Source organism: Myripristis murdjan, chromosome 7, assembly GCF_902150065.1.
Source record: "Myripristis murdjan chromosome 7, fMyrMur1.1, whole genome shotgun sequence".
NCBI classification, from domain to species: Eukaryota; Metazoa; Chordata; class Actinopteri; order Holocentriformes; family Holocentridae; genus Myripristis; species Myripristis murdjan.
Genome location: NC_043986.1, coordinates 11,997,107 through 12,010,805, shown reverse-complemented (window position 1 = coordinate 12,010,805; position 13,699 = coordinate 11,997,107). Strand labels below are relative to the sequence as shown.

Genomic DNA, 13,699 nt, shown 5'->3' with positions numbered 1-13,699 from the left:
GTGGTTCATGTGACTGTGGCTCTCCTATTTGATTCTAAATGCTGTGTGAAGTTTTGATATGATATGTCTTAGAAAGAAATGGCAAAAATGACGCACTTGTACATGTTTACTTGTATTCTTTCTCTTAGGTTCCATTAGTTTGTCTGTCTTAAATTATATGGGATTTTATGCCTCAGCCCAAGAGCGACATGGAGAGACAATGTTAGAGGGGCAAGGGTAAGGCTCTCAAGTCTGTTGGGTTTTTATCAACTTCTACAGGGTAACCTCTCTCCTTCCCTCCCCTCCCAACTCCTCCTCCTCTGCTCCCCCAGTCCCTTCGCTTGTGTCTTTACTAAATCATGTAGCACACTTTTTCTGCCTAATTTACCCTCTATTTGAGTCTTATGTCTCTATCTCCTCTCTCTCTCTCTCTGTCTCTTTCTCAACCACAAGTTTCTTTGCAGGTACAAAGGACTTTTCACGTCTCGTCAACTGCCCTAAAATAACAGACAAACAATCCCTACGGCCTACTGCTACTAAAAATACTACGCACATAAAACCTATACTAAACACTGACCTTCTCTCTCAGTGTATATACATGTATAAATGCTATATTATACATGTATATACATGCATAGATTTATGTGTGTATGTCAAGCAACTCTCCGCCTATGCCAGGGCCGTCTCTCTTCCCTAGTGAATATTCTCACTTCTAACAGTTTGGAACCTCTTTTGCTTCTCTGTTTTTGTGTAGGTGTCTATAGTCAGCCTTGTAGCTAATGCGCTGGGCTACTCCGATCTAGGGCCCATTAAATCACTCAGGACACTAAGGGCCTTGAGACCCCTCAGAGCCTTGTCACGTTTTGAAGGGATGAGGGTAAGATCCAAAGCTAAGCAGCTGATCCTTCCGCATGCCCATTCAACAGTTTAAAGCATGCTAGAACTGATCCAAAAACAAAACAAACCAAGAGAATAAAAAATTCCAAAGTCATATTTGGGGGATTTAAAAAAAAAGAAAAAAGAAAAAAAGAAACAAGAAACGAAAAGACAAGAAGTCACCTTTCCATGCACAATTCTGTACCATGCCTCTGTTAAAGCGAAAGAACAAGTCATGATGCAGCTGGGAGATTCAGTAAAGAAATATTATAGTTGTTATTACCAGCAGAACAACATGCATTTCAATTGAATTCTTGAGACACAAAATCCAAAGTATGGAAATTGATTTGTTTCAAAAAACACCCATTAGAAATAGAAAAAAATTTCATAAAGCTGCCTCATCACATAAGTGACAAACTAGAAATTGCAATTACTCCATCTTATGTTTTTCATTTTTTGATTGGCCAAAGTAAAATGAATGCGAAATTGGTCAAAGCGAACCAAGTCAAACTTACATGCCATCTCATATAGAGCATTTGAATCAACAATTAGCAGTTCATTTGGCCTGATTCTCAACCACTGCTTTTAATCGAGAACCCCCCGCCCCCCCTTCCCCTCCCTCCACATGTCCCCTGCTCCCCTAACCCCCACCCCCACCCCCCTCCCCAGCTCACACCATCCCTCAATGCATCTGGCACAGAGAACAACCAGCAGGAACCAGGGAGCAGCAGCACTCTGCCCTCCAGTCACACCAAAACTCTCCATACAAGATGGCTGTTGAACAGCAAACTCAGGGGATTCTGCCATATTCATAATGGCAAAATCAGTCATACTGATTCAACAATTTACAGAACAGAAATAGTTTGCCTTGGCAGTACCTCTGGTTGCTGTAGCCATCCCTTCCTAAAATGCACAGATGTGATTGGTCTTCTCTGTGACTGATGGTAGTGATAGGTTGCGCCTGGTTGTTGTCACCTGTAGTCCCTTCTCTCTCTCTCTTTCTCTCTCTCTCTCTCTCTCTCTGCCTCTCTCTTTCTCTCTCTCTCTCATTCTCTTGTTCTCATTCTTCTTCTTCTCTGTCTTTCGCTCTTCTTGGACTGGTTGCCTTGTCTTCTAGTTTGAGCTTCTCCTCCTCACCTCAGTCCCTCCCCACCTCCCCTTCAGCCCCACATGTGCAGCACTGTGCAGCACCCACCCCTTCCCTCGCCCTCTTCCTCCTGCTCCGGCTCCCCCTTATCCCTCCACTGCTCACTCCATCTTGACCCAGTTTGGCTGGGCCGGACCGCTGGAGGGTCACTACACTCTCTCCTGCTTGTCCAGGATCTATCTGCATCAGGGACTGAGACTGAGACCACACACTCACATGTTGTGGGTTTAGGAGGAAAATATTTGTTAAGCTTCTGCCAGTGTTCGAGCAAGTTGGGTCAAACTGTCCGACTGCCTGATCTGCTAACAGTCCATTCTGGAAGCAAGACCAGTCAAGTTGTTCAATGGCAAATTTGGCATTTGTTTACGCCTGAACATGGTCGACATATGGTATATTACATGTAATCACTTATTTTGTCTTCACTTTCACCGCAGAAGCTTAGTAAATATGCTAGGCTGCCATCTCACACAAGGCATTATTGCTGTCATGTCATGGCACCATGCAGCGCATACAGCAGGCCCTGGCTTCCTGTTGCCTTCCACTCCCACAGGAAGTGAAACTGGGAGGCAACAATAGGCCCAGTTAAACTCTGCTTCTGAGTTCTGGGTCTGGGTGGGTGGTAGCCCATAGGTTGACTAGCACTACAGCGTTCGGACAACACTCTCAACCCTAGACAGACAATGTGTCTCCCTTTTTTTATGTCCCAAAAATGACAGACCGGCAGGTGAAGAAGACATGCCAAGCACTGCAATTATCTAGAGTGTCCACTAATTAATAGAAACTGAAATTCCATTCATAGGGAAATCTCATTCATACCAGATATTCAGCGTCTAAAAAGTGATGTTGTTGCATATGTGCAGACATCAACGCTTTTAGGCCCTGGATAAGCTTTATGGATGCTCTTATGAATGTGTCGACAAAATTTTATATGTTTAAGTCTTTTTTGGAAAAAAATAGACTTGTCCAATCAGTGTCATTTTTGGGGTTGGAAATCATGGCACATTTGTTTCATCAAAGTGTATCAGTGAATTACCAATGCCCCGATGAGTGACCACATTCGTTGGGTGCATGTGGTAAGAGAGGTGAGGGTGGCCCAGTAAAGCAAGTGAAACAGAGGAATTTGATCCTGCTGTACCAATTTATACTACAGTGTCTATGTTCATCAATTGAGTTGCCATTTTGTTTGAAATGAAAATGGAAATTTGAGGTCAAAGCAATAAATAAATGAATAGGGAAGTACATGAATGGAGAGATGACACCGTAAGAAAGAGATTCTGGAGAGTTGGAATGCTGAGAACTTTTACATCCCCGCTGATTGAGTTTTATGGCACGACGGTTCGCAGACGCCAATGCAACTCAACAGCGCCAAGCAAGGCAGTGCAGCTTCAATTGGACACATTGCACTGCTTAACATGCAATGATCATGGGCTGTTCTGACTATATACTTTGCTCTCTCTTTCTCTTATGCCGCTTTGTAATCTCATTCCTACTTTTTGAGCAATGCATTGTACAGGAATGACAACTACTAGCCATCTTTACCCCAGTTGCAGCATATGCCTTTTTACCTACAGTAATTTACTTGCTCTAGCTTTTAATTGAACCCAAGTGTTCAGTAGAGACAATCCATTTTTTAATAGTGCAGCCTGCATTGAAGATGTTAGTCATGCTGGGGCCTCTGGATATGGTCAATTTTTTCAGTGGCCCGTCTTTATTAGCAATAAGACATACTTTAGAAGCTGCAGACCAGTGTTACCAGTAGTCTGTTGTTTTAGCCTCAGGCATTGGTCCCAGCACCAGCCATATTGTGCTGTAGATATTTTTCAGATACAGAACCCATACAACCCATACTACCCAAACCCATATGTCAGAATGGCTTATCAGACCCTCAAGCAAGTAATGTTTTTAGCCATTATCTCTCTATCCACACATTTCTCTATCTATTTATTTATTGATTTGAGCGGTTCTTGAGATTGCACAATGCCATGTAACACGCATGTACTATATAATTGCCGATGCACATTATGCACTTTTGAAAGCCATTTTCCCTCTTTTGAGAATGCTTTCCATACAGCATGGCCCAATTCTTTTTTCAAACACTATTAATTCTTGAAACCAGTTCAGTTGTACCTCAGATAGAGCAAACAGTCATTCTCTCAGCGAGTGCAGCGCAGCTCCTGTTGGGGGAAGTGGGAGGTTCAGCATAAGGTGAACTATGATTTGTATGTTTTTGACATAATAATATGTTCCAAAGACATAATTTGCTACTACTTGCAAATTAATCATCCTGAAGCCATTTGTTCTTTAGTGTTTTTCAGGATGGCAGTTAGTATCTTTTAATACTGTGCCTTCCACACACCGCAAGTGAGTTTCCATGTATTTACATGAGTCAACCTGTGAAGGTCATGTACACGCTGAGAGAATCCTGCTCTAGAGCTCCTCCCTGTCTGTCTGTCTGTAATGAGGAGGGAATATGGCTCCACAAACGAGTCTGCAAAAGACATGCATGCTCAGCTGTCTGCCTGAGAGCTGCTGGTCGGCCTGCCTAACACCGGTAGTGAGCGGTCCACTATGCGCTGAGCTTTACTACTGGCTACGGTGAATCTGTGGGAAATTGGATTGGATTGCTAGAAAATCATAGACTGGGGTGGTGGTGGGGAATACGCTGCAGGTGATTGTTTTAACTGCTGTAGTGTTAAATTATTTGTTATGGGCTAGTTATAGAAAAGGGTCCGTAAGACTAAGAAGATGGGACATTGGATTGGGGTGGTATGAGTGGACACTGCATAGTGGTATGGCAAAATGCTTGCAATTAAATTCTTTTATGACATTGCAAGCTTTATAAAACCACCACAAGGAAGTGGTATGTGTGCACGTGTCTGAGTGTGTGTGTGTGTGTATGTGTGTGTGTGGGTGTGTGTTTGCCTGCATATGAGAGAGTGTGAGTGTGTGTGTGTGTGTGTGTGTGTGTGTGTGTGTGTGTGTGTGTGTGTGTGTGTGTGTGTGTGTGTGTGTGTGTGTGTGTGTGTGTGTGTGTGCGTGCGCACTTGAGCATCCCGTAGGCAATTCTAGCCGCATGCTTCATCAGATCAAAGAGCGTCTCAGAGTCACATCAGTGCTGCTCTAATTAGAATGGGACTGATAGAGCTCTCCTTCCTCCTAATCCCCCACACTTCAGTATTCACATCACAGTGGTGTGCAGTGCTTGTTTTCTTCTCAGTGTGGACACACTTAATGATAATAGGACTGAATCACTAGTTTTTACCTGAACATTGCCTGTAAAAGTCGGTTCAGTAAGCCATAGCAGTATGCAGTGTCTCATCGGAGGGGTTGAATGCACTGTCTTTCCAGGTTCTCACACTGTCATATCCTGTCTTCCCTGGTCTGGTCTAGGTGGTAGTCAACGCCTTGGTGGGTGCCATCCCTTCCATTATGAATGTGTTGCTGGTTTGCCTCATCTTTTGGCTGATTTTCAGTATCATGGGTGTCAACCTGTTTGCGGGCAAGTACTTCTACTGTTTTAACGAGACGTCAGAGGAGTACTTTGAGGTGGACGTGGTCAACAACAAGACCCAGTGCTTGGCCCTCATTAGCGAAAACAAAACTGAGGTCAGGTGGAAGAATGTCAAGATCAACTTTGACAATGTGGGCGCCGGATACCTGGCCCTGTTGCAAGTGGTGAGAGTGTCCCTCTTTCTCTTTTATCCCTCACCTATTTTTTCTCCTCATTTTTTTAATTTACTTGTTTGCTTTTTCCTCATCTTCCAGTACATTTTTCTCTGTTTAGTTTCTTTATGACTTTCTGAGGATCACCAGATGTTTTATTCTTACTTGTCTCTCCATTTGGTGTTACACCGCTCTGATTTGTGTATTATGTGTATTTTTATGAAGGAGGGGGGGCTTAACAATTTCATGTCCTTGTGTCTTTCTGTGTACAAGCTCCATAAGACACACACCAGTTTTGTTTGAGTTTTAATATTCTTCACCATAATTTGTATTTTCTTACTATTAATTGGTAAATGGCCTATATTATCCGTGTTGTGTTTGTACAAATGAATTTAATCCTGTGTCTGTTTTGAAAGGCTACATTCAAAGGCTGGATGGACATTATGTATGCAGCTGTAGATTCCAGACAGGTATATTGCTTCTGTCCTCAATACATACTGTAATGTTCATTTATTTTTAAAATGTTCAGTTACCTCAATGCAAGTCAGCTGGCATATGCAGTGTATGACGTGCATCTCATGGATCATACTGGCATGTGTAAAAAGAAAAAAAAAAAAAAAAAAAAAGCTGGTGTTCACTAGCTAACAGCAACTTTCACACTATAACTCTGTTCCAGGTGGAAGACCAGCCCATTTATGAGGACAACATCTACATGTACATCTACTTTGTCATTTTCATCATCTTCGGCTCCTTCTTCACCCTCAACCTCTTCATTGGTGTGATCATTGACAACTTCAACCAGCAGAAGAAAAAGATAAGACCCCTTTTGCCTCCTCATGCCTTCTTTGCATACTGTAGTATTTGCAGTGCCATCTGAAAGTATTAGAATGTGATTGTAACCAAATCTTTGTGTGTCCCTTTACTTTGGAGGTCAGGATATCTTCATGACAGAGGAACAGAAGAAGTACTACAATGCCATGAAAAAACTGGGTTCCAAAAAGCCACAAAAACCGATACCTAGGCCACAGGTATGTTCTCTTCATTTTATTGAGCCATTGTTGGGATTTAGTAGACATCAATATGGTGTCATAAAATCATTTTGGGACATTTAATGCATGTTGTTTTTTTGTTTGATACCTCAGTTGTCAATCTATGTCTGTAACTCTGGATTAATCTTGACTTATCTCCATTGTGTTCTCTTCCCTCTTAGAACAAGATCCAGGGCATGGTGTTTGACTTTGTGACACAGCAGGTCTTTGACATCTCAATCATGATCCTCATCTGCCTCAACATGGTCACCATGATGGTGGAAACAGACGACCAGTCAGATGAGACTGAGAACGTGCTATACTGGGTCAACTTCATCTTTATTGTGGTCTTCACCACAGAGTTCGTGCTCAAGCTCTTTGCCCTTCGCCACTACTACTTCACCAATGGTTGGAACATCTTTGATGTGGTGGTGGTCATCCTCTCTATTGTTGGTGAGTGAGGGAGAAGAGAGGCACAGAGGAAAGAAGGGGTCACATTTTTAGGAGTAGTACAAGATCAGAGTTAATATCCAGAAAATCATTTGGTGTTTACATTTTCATTTTTTACATTTCATTGAGTTGTTTCTCATAGTTTCTCATAGTCATTTTGATCTTGGTTGAAACTTGGACGAACAGTCTAAAACGCAGATCCCAATGTACGCTGGAGATAAGGTGTTCACACATACATGAACATTCAAAATATGTGAGCTGACTGTATTCTCTTTTCCTCTTCTTCTTGTATCACTTGTCTCCTTTCTTTTCTGTACCTGCCTTTTCTTATTTTCTCTTTTTATTTTCCTTTCTTCAGGTATGTTCCTGGCTGACCTCATTGAAAAGTACTTTGTGTCACCAACCCTGTTCAGGGTGATCAGGTTGGCTCGTATTGGCCGTATCCTCCGTCTGATCAAAGGAGCTAAGGGCATCCGGACTTTACTCTTTGCCCTGATGATGTCACTGCCAGCCCTGTTCAACATCGGCCTGCTGCTCTTCCTGGTCATGTTCATCTTCTCCATCTTTGGCATGTCTAACTTTGGCTACGTAAAACACGGAGCAGGTATAGATGACATGTACAACTTTGAGACCTTTGGTAACAGCATGATCTGCTTGTTCATGATCACCACATCAGCTGGCTGGGACGGCCTGCTGTTGCCCATCCTCAACTACCCGCCTGACTGCGACCCCCTCCTGGAGAACCCTGGCACAACAGTGAAGGGTGACTGTGGCAACCCCTCAGTGGGCATCTTCTTTTTTGTCATGTACATCATCATCTCTTTCCTCATTGTGGTCAACATGTACATCGCCATCATCTTGGAGAACTTCAGTGTAGCTACAGAGGAGAGTGCCGACCCGCTCAGTGAGGATGACTTTGAGACCTTCTACGAGATCTGGGAGAAGTTTGACCCCACTGCCTCTCAGTTCATTACCTTTGCCAAGCTCTCTGACTTTGCTGATGCACTGGAGCACCCGCTTCGTGTTCCAAAGCCCAACACCATTGAGCTAATTGCTATGGATATGCCCATGGTGAGCGGCGATCGCATCCACTGCCTGGACATCCTGTTTGCCTTTACCAAGCGTGTGCTTGGTGACAGTGGTGAGTTGGACATGCTGAGGCAGCAGATGGAGGAGCGTTTTGTGGCAGCCAACCCCTCTAAGGTGTCTTACGAGCCTATCACCACCACCCTCCGCCGCAGACAGGAGGATGTCTCCGCCAGGATCATCCAGAACGCCTACCGCGCCCACCTCATCAGACGTGGCATAATCTTCAAGCGGCAAGCTTTCACCAACAATAAGCTTGAGAATGGCGGGACCAACCAAGAGAAGAAAGAGAGCACACCATCCACGGCCTCTCTACCTTCTTACGACAGCGTGACCAAACCTGACAAGGAGAAGCAGGACGAGAACGAGGAGAAGGGGGGCAGGAAAGAGAAGGACAGAAACCAAAAAGATGAGCGTGAATCCAAGTGTTAGGGTTCAATGATTGTCATTATCCAATAAGACACAGTGAGAAGAGACTCTGAGCCCAAACTCCAACAAATGTATAAAAAGTGATCATTTGCAAGTAAAAAAACAACAAAAACACACAAAAAAATGTTTACAGACTCAAATACATCTGAGACAACATGGTTTCTTATGTCGTCAAAGACAACTGAACCAAACACAATCAGTTTACCATGGAACTTTGCTGCATAGTGACCAAGTTCTTAGAAATGAGGAGCAACCACAAGAAATAATGACTTATACAGTGTGCTGGCCAATGACACACATTTCTTTGGGGACCAACTGCCAAGGGACAGATATCTCTGCTTGATGACTGGAGAATTGCAAAATCCCTGCCACCACCAAGTGTGGACCCCCGCAGCAAAGGTCCACTGAGATTGGATCGTACAGATCCCACTAGAACTGTATTATCAGTCTAAGGGAGGCTCTGTAACATCGGGTTTACCATCTTTATCAAGGAGAAAACAATAATCAACCAAGCAAGTTTAGCTAGGAAGGAAACACTAGCAAGGGAGGGGGAAACCCAGAACAGTAGACAATGTTTTTTTGTTTGTTTGTGCTGAGTATACTTGCATCTTTACATTATTTGAGCAGCAAAAAAGGTAACATTTAGCCCATGTCACTAGTCCTTTCATCTCCTCTTTGTTATACTGACATTGAAAAAGACATTTTCTACATGGGCTTTCACACTGACCGGGTAGGGGTCATTAGTCATTGTTTTGACTTGGGCTGAAGGGGACTTGCTCAGACTGAGTTCCAGATAAATAATAATTATTGTGCTCGTTCAATGCATAGAAATGACTTGCATGAAGGCATGTTTTGATCAGGAATCATGCATGAGTAATCATAGTCCACAAGACACAAATTCTCAGACCACTGCAGTGGCTTGACTGTAAGTTTGAGGCTGTCCACTGGGGAAATTATAAGTACTATAACTGGAAAATGAGGAATATGGAAAATGATATTTATGGCGTATTGGGGAATGATAGTGGTACGATCCTGTCCTTCACTAGTTTTGATTTCCAACTGGCAGATCTTAATTCAGCCCATCATAAGAATTACAGGTGAATTAAGGATGTAAGCACTCAGAAGCAAATGCTCTGTTGGAGCGTTCAACAACAAAAAACTAGGATGGATTTTTTTTTTCTCTTTTTTTTTTGCTGCTCTGAATGTTAAAGAGTGTAGTGAAGAGTGATGAGTAAGAGTACTTCAGGAATTAAGAGTATAGTTTAGAGTGAGGAGTATGCAAGTTGTTGATAGGAAGTGGAGTATCCTCACATCAAGGGTGCACAGATGCTCAGAGGACCACTTTAGTTGTCCTGAAACCAAATCTGGGGCTTACATCTCTTTGTTTACTTCTGTCATTTTCCTGCGGTCCATGTTACAGCAGTGAGAGCAGGTGACGTTTCATGCCAAGGAATCTATATGTGGCACCAGCGAGGGTCTGGTGTGCTTAAGTGTCAATAGATATCCCCTCTAATGCTTTAGTTCCTAGGGAAGGGACAGCAGAATGGTTTTGTTTTGTTTTTGTTTGTTTGTTTTTTGGGTGGGTGGGAGTAGCTGAAAGAGCTGATTGAAATCGACTCCTAGGTAAATACATTAGACGTGACTTTCAGTTTCTCTTTTGTCTCTTGTCAGTCCCCCATCAGAATTTCACCCTGAGTTGTGTCTCAGATAGCCTTTCTCAGACACTTTGAGTTGCCAGCTTTAGGAAAAGGTGAAGTCCTTCTCTGATGTCCTTGTGATACAATCATTCTCAGAAAAAAAGAGGCTTTGATCATTGAGAGTGTGATGCTGACCATCTGAAAACAGCAGACTTAGCAGACAATATCATAAGGACATGCCAAGTCATGCCCAGCGTGTGTGTATGATAGGTGGATGGCCACGAAGGGCTTGTGGTTTGGACTGTAGAACAAAATGGACTTTGACATTTCAGGGAGGTGGATGGATGCTAAATAATACAGTACACGCGGACCAATAAAGACATAGTGCCCCTCCCTTCAGGGTTTTAGACTGACTGCCATGAGAACCAGAAATAACCAAGATAAACAGAAGAGCAGGGGAAGAGAATAGTGCTTTGGTCTGAGTCAGAGTGCTGAAAGTCCCATGTTTGTCAGTGTATCATTGTGCTTTTGTGGGACCTCTTAAACACTGTGTGGTGTTGGACCCAGGCTCGCACCATCTTTTCACATCCTTGCAGGCTTTCAAATGCTGTCACCCGCTTGTGAAGAAATCTGCCTGAGATGGAGGTAGAAAACACTACACTTGTCAAGATAGAACATCAGTAGGCCTCACATCAACGCAGCTATGTTGTATAATAAGCTTTGTGGGTCTTTTTTTCATGAAAAACCGAGGCTTTGTCGAGTGGTAGACAAGACGTTACTGCCTCCTTCGGTATACCTGCCATTTCTTTTCTACACAGGAGTGATGGTCCTATTTACAAGTGGATGACTGGACATATATCTGGCATCCATAGTCACACCACTAATGTCATTTGGTGTGTTTAACACTGCCTGTACCAGAAACCCCTGTCTATAACAATACCTGAGGTCTGTTTACAATATGAGGTCTCCAAATCAGTTTGGCTGCTGCACACTGAAACCAAATACATTCCCAATGAGAACCACAGGAGGAGTGAATAACGCCATCCAATTTACCCATGTTCATCTTGGATGTAATGTTTTAGAATGATACAGTCACACTTGGAAAAAAAAAATCACAAAAAAAAAAAAACAAATATATGTACAGTGCAGGCTATGATGTAAATGGCACAATCGCTGAAAAAGAATGAAGAACTTTTTGAGAGAAACTATAAATACTGTATTATATTCTTTTATTTTATCGGCATGCTTTGTTGTGTTTTTTTGTAAATACGGATTTTAAAAAGTTACTACTAATAATCAAAAAATGAATAATAACAATAATATAGAATGGCTTCCAGCTATGCCCTTTGTCACATTTGTTACCTTTTGGATTTTTTGAGACACTTTTCACTTTGTTGACGGAAATTGAATGAAATATAGATATTATATAATACAAAAGATATATACATGTATACATATATGTCTATATGTATATACATTAAACAGAAGAACACTGTTTGTCACATTTGATTTATGTGCAACACGTTCAGTGGATGTCTAAAACTGGTTGGTCCAGCACCCTTCTATGTTGGGGAATAGCTCATGCGCGATGTTACTGGAGCTGCTTGCCATGGATTGTAGCCTGATCATGATGAAAGGATAATGTTACCAGCACATTTCTCACTTACTGTCATATCTGTCACCTGCACTGAATATACAGCACACACCCACAGTCACAGACACGGACACACACAAGGACACAGACAACTGTTCCTCACTGCCCTCCAACTTAACCCGTGCTCTGTTTTGCCAGAGGTCAGCTGGTGTGACTGACTGCCTCATTCACACGAAGATGGCACCTACCCCAGGGCCTTTTCCCCCCCATTACCCACACATCAGTGCCGTTACAGCTCAACATGCATACGACAAAGTTCTTGCTTCTCATCCTCACGTTCCTTTTGTTGAATGGTTTGTTTCTAGTGTTGTTCCACTCAATGGCATGTGCCTTTTTTCTGCTTTTTCTGCGAATTTGGACGATGATGCCACACTTAAAAAAAAAAAAAAAAAAAAAAAAAAAAGACAACAACAACAACAAAAAATGTTTCCAAACTGTGGAGGGTAGAGGTTTTTTTGGGGGTGAAAATATGGAGCACAACATTAATCAGGGACGTTGAAGTCAGAAATACTGCCGGAGGATCATCCAGACACCCCACTTCATCTTGATATTCAACAGTGTGTGATGTTAACAGAAAAACAGCTAACTCAAAAAATGTCCTGTTCTTAGTGCTATGTGTGTCACCCACTTGGCTTGTGAAAAAGCAGCTTGCCTTCTATATTTCTGTTCTTTCCATCTGAAATTTATTTTTGTATCAATATTTGATTATAGGACTCATTCTTTTTTAGCATGGTTTATTATGGGCGTTTTTGTTTTTTGTTTTGTTTGTTTTTTTCTTTTCGCTGAAAATTAAAAAAGTGCTTTTCAAACTGTTGTTATCATTTGACACCGTGATAAAAGAGGATATACAGTACAATATGATGGTGTGTTGCACAACCACTTGGACTCTTAGTAAGAACATTATGAAAGATTGTCTTCATTTGAGCACGAACCTTTTTATTACCAATAAAGCAGCCTTCCAGTTACACCTTGTGTGTGGGTTTCTTCACAAAATGCTGACCTTTATCGCTCATTTACAACAAATTTGGAGATCCCAGTCCCTCTAGATTCTCTTCCACTGTCGACACTTGTTTCAGAATCATTGTTCCCAAATTATAACGAGGCCTGTCACCATTTTCTGTGGATTATTTTACTTTTGTGGTGCTGTCTGAGGATGCAAGTGGATTACTGCACATCCTATGAAATGGGGCAGAGTAGCGCTGTGGTAAAAGAGCACAGCTGAAAAAGGCAGCCTTTCAAATGTAATGGATGTATTGAATTTGTTAAAAGGCCCGTGTTAACATCCCCCCTCACAGGCAGAGGATGGACCAAAGCCCCATTGTATCCCGGAGTCCATCTGCACTGTGATGCTCTTGTTTGTGGTCCACCATAAAGTAAATAGCCCAGAGGTATGATATTACAATCATCAGCCCATAACCTCACAACCTCATGTCGACAGGCCACAGTATTGATCTGTGTTTGCCTCTGCTATTGGCTTCACAAAGGGCAGGGGGTGGGGGTTTGGGCTTTTTGGGGGGAGTAGATTGAATTGTATGTAAATTGATGTATGGAGTCCTGTCCTCTCCTGCTGTCCGCACACACACTCACGCCCACAGATCACACAGATGCTCTGACTAGAATAGATGGTACATTCTCCATGGAGCCCCTCCCTTCCTCCCTCTCCCTTTTTTCATGACAGAATTTTCTCTCCCTTGCTCTCTCTCTCTCTCTCTCTCTCTCTCTCTCTCTCTCTCTCTCTCTCTCTTCCAAG

At 42.6% G+C, this 13,699-nt stretch overlaps 1 protein-coding gene across 1 annotated transcript in view; it reads left to right on the top strand.

Annotated features, from left to right (window-relative positions):
• Nucleotides 1-12,914, top strand: part of scn8aa (sodium channel, voltage gated, type VIII, alpha subunit a) — a 50,229-nt gene extending 37,315 nt beyond the window's left edge. The window contains exons 21-27 of the mRNA XM_030055114.1: nt 734-856; nt 5,393-5,677; nt 6,082-6,135; nt 6,342-6,479; nt 6,589-6,693; nt 6,876-7,146; nt 7,502-12,914. Coding sequence (XP_029910974.1) covers nt 734-856; nt 5,393-5,677; nt 6,082-6,135; nt 6,342-6,479; nt 6,589-6,693; nt 6,876-7,146; nt 7,502-8,661 — 2,136 coding nt within the window. The 3' untranslated portion in view covers nt 8,662-12,914. The remainder of the gene's footprint in view (nt 1-733; nt 857-5,392; nt 5,678-6,081; nt 6,136-6,341; nt 6,480-6,588; nt 6,694-6,875; nt 7,147-7,501) is intronic.
• Nucleotides 12,915-13,699: the final 785 nt, after the last annotated feature.